General features: G+C 39.8%; 1 protein-coding gene across 8 annotated transcripts in view; it reads left to right on the forward strand.

The window, feature by feature from the left end:
- Nucleotides 1-7,863, forward strand: part of LOC121287459 (zinc finger RNA-binding protein-like) — a 62,956-nt gene extending 55,093 nt beyond the window's left edge. For all 8 annotated transcript variants that reach the window (XM_041205357.1, XM_041205358.1, XM_041205360.1 and 5 more), the window contains 3 exons: nucleotides 682-793; nucleotides 2,757-2,854; nucleotides 5,685-7,863. In XM_041205357.1, coding sequence (XP_041061291.1) covers nucleotides 682-793; nucleotides 2,757-2,854; nucleotides 5,685-5,867 — 393 coding nt within the window. In that variant the 3' untranslated portion in view covers nucleotides 5,868-7,863. The remainder of the gene's footprint in view (nucleotides 1-681; nucleotides 794-2,756; nucleotides 2,855-5,684) is intronic.
- The last annotated feature ends 243 nt before the right edge of the window (nucleotides 7,864-8,106 follow it).

Consider the following 8,106-nt stretch of genomic DNA (forward strand, 5'->3'; position numbering starts at 1 on the left):
ACTTGCTTTCATACTTATCTTTGTATCATCAGCAAACTTGACTGCAGTACAGTTGTTCCTTTCATCCAAGTCATTAATGTAGGTCATAAATAGTTGAGCCCCCAGCAGTGATTCCTCTGGCACTCCACTAGTTGGTTTGCCAAATTGAAAATGACCCTTGCGCTGCAATGGTTGAATTGCTACATCCTGATATTTTCCAGGACTTTCAAGACAGCAGCGAAAGTATGGTTTCCTTTAATATTTCAAAGACTCAGTTTCTTCATGCCTCAAGCCTAAGCAGCAGCTGTCAACTTTTACCTTTGTCCACCCTTTCATCAATTACCTGTTGATATTTTCTTTGACTGCATGGAGAACTCTCACATCTCGCCCAAGGCCATTATCAGCTGGCTGAATACAGTGCAGTCACTCAAATGGACCTGATCATTTCTCTCTGCTACCCACACTGCCTTTTTGTCTAGAGTATGAGTTGACAGTGTTTTTATTCAGAGTTTGAACTTATTTGTGATTGTTAATACAGTTTTTGTGTGTTTGAGATGAATAATTTTTTGCACTTGATATTTTAAATTGAGATGTCCACTAGTACTGTGCAGGAAAGGCCAACTTACTTTGAGTATACTGTTTATAACACCCGAGAAAGTAGGTTCAGGTCATTTGTAATACCATATTGTTTTTTGTAAACAGGCTATGGAACTGCTTGTGGAGAAAGCCATTAGCAGTTCTTCAGGCCCTCTGAGTCCTGGTGATGCAATGCGGAGGGTATTGGAATCTGTTGCCTCTGGAGTTCTCCTTCCAGGTTAGTCTGTTGCTTGTTTTGAGAGATGGGGAAATAGGCAGTCTTCTTCCTTTGCCTTGTTCAGGAGCCATTCATTGTCCTTTTATCAAAATTATATGTATGTTCAAAATGAGGGATGTCAGATTTGGGAATGGAATACTTTCTGTTACTGGGCACCCATGATGATATCAGGCACTCTTGGGTCAAGTATAGCAGCTTTCTGCAGCATAAGGACATGAGCCATGCAAAAATCAAGCTGACATTCCCTAATGCCATATTAAGGAAGTACTGCACTGTCAAAGGTGCCATTTTTCAGATGAGACCTTAAATTGAGGCCTCATTTGCCTGCTCAAGTGGATGAAAAAGATCCCATGGTACAATTTTGAAGATGAACAGGGAAGCTATCCTCGGTGTCCTGGCCAATATTTATTTCACAATCAACATCATGAAAAAACAGATCTGGCCATTATTGTGTTGCTGTTTGTGAGAGCTTGTTGTGTGCAAATTGCTGGAAAAAGAGACATTTTTGTTGAAGCTTTTTGTCTTGCATTCATCAGGACATTTTGCAAGAATACAAACCCAAGGGGACAACAAATTTATACTGTATGAGAAGAGTGTGCTGATTGGTTGGCAAGTGGAATGTGACTGGGAGAGGCGTTGCCATGGAGAATACACCAGTTAATGGTGACTGACAGTTTAACGTCAGCACGAGCTGGTTGGGAATGGTCTGTACCTTGCCTGTTGTGAACAACAGAAGGGATGTGTCTTTTCCAGCTTGCAAAACTCAAAACATAGTGTCCAACATCAGATGTGATTCTGTGATTGACAACATTTGCTAAATAATCCTCAGTGTGCTAAGAATTACGCTGACAACCAATTAAAGATTGTCAGTTGGACTTGTAGTGTGGCAAGTTTGCATCTACTGGAAGCTACATATGTTTGTATACAGGGCCCTGTTCTTTTCAGATAGAAAGAACATGTATACACACAGCCCCTGTTTCAGCTAAACAAAATAAGTGACAGTCATTCACTGGTTCATTCCTCAGGCCAATGCCTTGACCAATCAGAGTCAAGCTGCCTGGTTTAATTGCAAACAATGCTTGGCAGTTAAATGTCAGTCACCACCATTGGTCTATTCTCCATTGCAACACCTGTACCAGAGTCCACTTGCTAACCAATCAGCACTCTCTTCTTCTACAGTATAAATTTGTTGTTTCCCATACATTGGTATTGTTGTGAATTGTGCTGATGAGTGCAAGATGAAAAGCTTTGACAAAAAATCTTTTTTTTGGCAATACTCAAGTTTTGTTCTACCAAATTGGTGCATATAGGCAGCAGATGTCATTGCATCATGACTGTGCATATGTATATTGAGTTTTTTCTTTATTTTAGCAATCCTTTGGACCTTGGATTGATTTTTGTTTGTACAGACCATTGTGTGAAAAGTTCACCGAAATAAGGATGTCTATTTTTGCATTAAATCTTAACAAAACTAGAGGTAGATGCTAACTTATTGTCCCCCACCCTGAGTAAAACAAGGGAAATTAGCAATAAGCATTTTTTAATCCAACTTAACTCCGGTAGCTATCAGAGGAACAATATGACCAGCTTTGATGTGTCACCAAAGGTTGAAATTGCAGCCCATGGGTGCCCACTGGGAAGGAGGAAGAGGGATAGTCTTCCTGCTGCTAGAGGTTGGTCAGAATAGGGGGACGCCTTATATAACAGGACAAGTGTTTCAGGTGATATTATATTGTGGTGTGGAGCTTTGTACCAAAGCTTGCCAAATACTACCAGCATCATCTGCTAACTCCCCAGACTAGTGCACAGTAAGGTTTTTGGTGAAATGAGAATGATAGGTTTGTAGCTGTTATATCACCAGACGCAGTAAAGAAACTGTGTCCAAGTGGTGGCCTCTGTTGTGTATTTTTTAACTGAAGTCTGGTTGTACAGTTTAACCAGGGAATGCAATTGCTTGCTACAGATGGTCCTGGGCTTCTGGATCCCTGTGAAAAAGACCACTCAGATGCTCTGTCCTGTATGAGCCATCAGCAACGAGAGGATATTACAGCTAGTGCACAGGTGAGGTTTCTGTGCTGTTACAGCAAGGTTTTTTTTTCCTGTAATCCTATCATTTAGACGTAGAGTACAAAAGCAAGGAAGTTATGATCCTGTGTAAAACAGTGGTTCGGCCTCAACTGGAGTATTGTGTCCTGTTCTGGTCACAACACTTTAGGAAGGATATGAAGGCATTAGAGAGGACCGAGAAAAGATTCACAACGATGGCTCCATGGATGAGAAACTTCAGTTTCATGGATAGATTGGAGAATCTGGGGCTGTTCCCCTTGGAAAGAGAGGATTAAGAGGAGGTTTGATAGAGGTGTTCAGAATCTTGAGGGGGAAAAGACAAGGGTGAGTTGCTTTTGCAGAGAGCCAGCGCAGATATGACAGTCCAAATGGCTGCCTCCTATACTGTACCCTTCTATGATTCAATTATCAAATGTCATCAATGCAATGAGAAAATGGAAATACCACGAATATGAAATAAAAACTGAAAATTTAGGAAATGTAAAGCAACACCCAAAAGAGGGGCAGGGCTATTTCATGCGTCAGGGGGCTTGGGTGTTTTTGTGTCTGGTGCTTTCCCCCAAAAAATGAGACCAGCTGCACACTGTCAACATTTCAGGGGTATTAGAAGCAAGTTGTCTCTGATATTTGATGGAACTGTTAAGACTGTCAGGAAAGTATAATAATTTTCATAATGTTATTGGAATTTATTATAAGGATATAGATAGTGTCTGTGTGTGTGCGCGTGTGTGTATTATGGGGGATGGGGGGGACTCAATTGAATTAAAGGCAGCTGGCCTGATGTATCAGAAGACAAGCTAAGTTTGAAATGTTAAATAGGTAAACATGGTTGAAGCTGTAGAATGTGAGGTGTAAAGGGAGTGTTTGCATTTTTACATAAACCAGAGTAGCTTGAATTCAAAACGGGGTGAAATGTTTCACCTAGCCGGGAGAAGTTAAGAAGCAGTGCATTTATTTTTCCCAAGAATCACTGGTAAAATTAGTACAATGATAGATTTTTATTATTCGAGAGGTAAAGTCCCAAATACATAGTGAAACAATGGGAATTTGCACTCAAGTGGGAAAATATGTAAGGAGAGAAGGCTATGTATGAGGGCAGGCATTTTAAGATCTAACACAAGCATGAAAAGCCTCCAGCATCTAAGCCTCAAGTTGCTGTCTACAAAGAACTGAAGCTGAGAAAAGCTCACTTTGAATTCGATTGTTCAGGGTATCGTGTTTCTTTGCCTGGGTCTTTTAAAATCTGTGTCTTACTGTTACCTTAATGGAGGTGTAACTGGAAGTTAGATTAACTAGGGGATTTTGAAGTTGTTATAGCAGTATTTTGTAGACATATGTATGAGCTTACAATCTTTTCTTTTATTAATGTTTAATTTAGTTTTGAAAAACTTCTACACCTCAGTGGCCTTTTCACTGAATTCAAAGCCCGAATCTCGAAAATACATTAAGATTGCAAATAGTTATGGCAGTTGCTTTAAGTCTCCTTCTGGGATTTGAGCAGCTTGTCATTTACCATCAGCCTGTCATAAGACATTTTAATTGACTGGCTTATTTTCCTCAACAACAAATAAGTTATTATCTTTGGAGTATCCATTAAGTCCAGGAATGCTGCAGAATCCTTCTATTTAATTTCTTAGAGAAGTTAAATTCTTATTAATGTACCCACCCATAGCAGAAGCTGACCTTGTCAAATGCGCACAACAGGAGTTGGACAACATTATAGAGTTGGAGGCAGGAAGTGGCTGCCAAGGATGGGAGGAAAAGGGTTAATAGTGGGGCAATTAAAATTGTTGAAATGATTCATTTTAAAGACTTTTGAAAGCAAGGAAGGACAGAGATGCAAGGTAAATGTATCTAGGAAGGAAAGTAAGAGAATAGAACTGGAATGATTGAGGAGAATAAGCCAATTGTACTTGTGCAACAAGGTCTGTACAGTGCCATCAACTATCAGACAACTTGCTTTCAATGGATTAATAGTGCAAACTATCTAAGCATGGAGCCTTTTTTGCTGAAATTTTATATAGTGAGGAATGGCTTTCCATTTCAGAGCAAGCCTGTGACATCCCATTTCTCTCCCCTACTCATGGAAGATGTTGAATCATCTTGTGCAAGTGTCCAATCTTCGTACGTGAGGTCAACCCGTGAATGTTGGCAGAATATCCAACATGAAGGGTTGGGGGAGTGAGATAGAGGGCATCACAGCTAAGCCTGATGCTATCCTCAGCCAAAATCTGCGTGCAAATTCTCCGTGGGAGTTGCTAGGTAGTGATCAACAGCGGGAAATCTGACTCATGTTCTTGCCTTTGACCCACTCTCACCCAAGGCATCTCATGGCAATTGTAGCACCCCTATCTGTGGGGACTGAAGTTTCAATAAAATGAAACTTCACTGTTCAGTCTTGCCTGATTCTAGGTGTTATTTGGATGCAAGAAGACAACAACAGCAAAGTACTTACTGTGGCCAGCTTTTTTCTGTCAACTTTTTTAATATCAAAATTCTTCTAATGTTGCAAATATAAATGGTGCATTCACTTCAAGAAAACAAGCTGTAGGCCACTATACAAATGAAGAAAAAAGCACTGAAAATTCCAAGGTAAAAATGGAGTGCTAGACACACACAGCCTGCCTTTCAGTATTAAAGGGAGAACAAACTGCTTTGGGTAGAGACTATTTTTGTCATGGACTAACATTTTTTGGGGATCTTGTCATTCTGTTTTCAAGTGCATTTTTCCAGCATTTTCTGTTTAGTTTTATTGTAAAACAGTGAGAGGTAAGGGGAAATGTCCAGTGATCATTTTAAGTTAATTGTATCTTCATCTTCCCAGCACGCGTTGAGGTTGTTAGCGTTTCGGCAGATTCACAAAGTTCTTGGGATGGACCCACTACCCCAGCCAAAGCCTCGGTTTAACATGAGAAACCGCAAACGGAGACGGGACACCAGTGAAACAGCAGAAGGGGAAGGGGAAGGAAAGAAAGACAAAAAAGACAGTGACGCAGGAGACGTCTAGACTTGTTCTAAGTGATGCTAAATTTTGAAGATTTCAATTTTTTTATATAAGTTGCTGTTTAGTCTGAGACATTTGCAATTTTAGTGTTTTACTTGAATAACAATGTACTGTAGATTTGTTTTAAACTGTGCTTAATGAGTATTAAATTGCATCATTCCATAAAGATCATGTTGCCCACGGCAACAGCTCCCCCTCCCTTTCCTCCCACTCTCCTCCTCCCCATACCCAGGAAATACAACCTTTACCAAGTGAGTTGGCCCAGTCCTGAAACCCATCTTTCTCAAGTATTCAAAACCAAAGTTGACTCCGTGCTTCCCTGGCTAGGGTGAGACTGCTTTCTGTCGTAAATTGGTAAGAATATTTTTAATTGTGTTCAGTTGAAAGATGGGGTATATTTTTGCCAGACAACAACAATTAAGTGCAGCATGTTGGATGTCCCCTTTTTGTGTTGGAACTGTTTTTATAGTTCAAGCAAGCATAACTGAATGCAGATACCTCGAATAAAGCACCTATATAACTCTTAGCTGTATTCTATTTGAGAGCATTGAGACCATAGAGCCCCATTTAAGTAAATAAAACTTGTGCTGATATCAGAAACTTAGCGTTTGGGTGTGATTGGTATACATCAAATTTGTAGCACGTAGTCTAGTTATAAAATTGGGAGGCCTTTCACTGTGATCATGGAGTCTGGAATGCTTGCCGTACATGTATGCTGCAATGCTGTTTACTGGCTGAAAGCATATAGTTTTGACGAAACCAGAGAGGTAGGTTTACAACTTTAGAAATTGTTTTTGGCAAGATTGGTTTGACTGGCCTAACTCCTAATATGGCTCTTCTGCTTGGTTTGAAGTTGCCTATTTCCAATAAGTTTTGCTTTTTAATGGTGACAGAAATCGGGTCCTTTCCCTACTGCATCTTTTCTTTTTCTGAAACATGAGGGCTTGTCATTTGGCTCACTACTGAAGTTTTTTCTTTTTGCAGCTCAGCTGAGTAACGAAAATTTCTCTACTACAGTAGGCCTCTCCTGCATGGATTTTCTTCAGCAGTGATCATCACCCAACTGTTTGTTTAGATACCTTTTGAAGTTCTGTATTTTTTTGTGCTGTTTCCAAGGCTCCTGTAGTCTGTTTCCAGATTTCCCCATTTTGGTAATTCAAATTTAACAATCAAATTTTCCAAAACCCATTTTCTTGCAAAGCACATGAGAATGGATTAATCTGGCAAAACTGCCACAAAAGAGATTCCTAATTTGCCACTGGCCAGTTCAGTGTTTTTTTTAAGATACTGATTTGTAAAGATGTGCTGATAACCTGGTTTGAAGGCAGACCATTGGGAATTGAACTTTCTGTTTTAAAAGTAACAATCTACTGTGAATTGGGTTCCCCAAATTAGATGAGTGTTCATAGCCTGGTGTTGGGGGGTGGGGACTTAAATTCAAAGTCATTTCTTTTAAAAGGAGAACTCCACCTGATTGTGTTTATTGTCAGACCCTGTCTTCCTTGTGGCAAGTTTCAGTTTTCTCAATGGATTGCTCCAGCAGCCGACTGGGTGCTGAATTCTGTGTTGTGAACTGTGGGTGATATCACGACTCAAGACAGCTTGTGCACCAAAATTGCCTGACACTCATTAGTATAAAATCCCTTCTAATCCCTTCTAATGTGCATAAAATGTACAGTTAAACTGGTTACACTATTCACAGTTGTATAGGTAGGAAATGCCTCTCACACTGTATGCGTACCCGATACGGTTTCACCTATTGAAGTGTTATTTCTATTGAAATGTGGCTTTGTCCTCAGCTCTGTGGTATTTAAAAAATGTGCATTCAACTTTTTGTCAGCTGTGTATTACAATACTGAACTAGCGTAAAAGTGCTAATGGAAAAGAAAGCAGTGTAGAGGATCTTTGTGTAATTGGATCCTTTTTATGCTTTGAGGTAGCTGTTGACACACTGCAACTTTATGAAGATAACTGGGAAATAAAGTCCTTACTGAACAACTGCATGTCCTGACCGTGCTTTTTGTTGCATCCAGAAATTCTGTAAATATGTTTTTGAATTTCACTGCATAGCAACCGATTTCCCAGTGAGGTGCTGGATTTGTATGCAAGACATACTTTGGTAAGTCAATAAAGTTTCTTCAATGTAGTATCTGTTTACTGAAGGGTAATTTGTGTGTTCATTTGTTGTCCTCCACGTACTGATGGTTTAAACTAGTCAGCAATTTGGAGCTTGTGAGTGTTA

The sequence above is a fragment of the Carcharodon carcharias genome, chromosome 14 (genome assembly GCF_017639515.1).
Source record: "Carcharodon carcharias isolate sCarCar2 chromosome 14, sCarCar2.pri, whole genome shotgun sequence".
Classification (NCBI taxonomy): Eukaryota; Metazoa; Chordata; class Chondrichthyes; order Lamniformes; family Lamnidae; genus Carcharodon; species Carcharodon carcharias.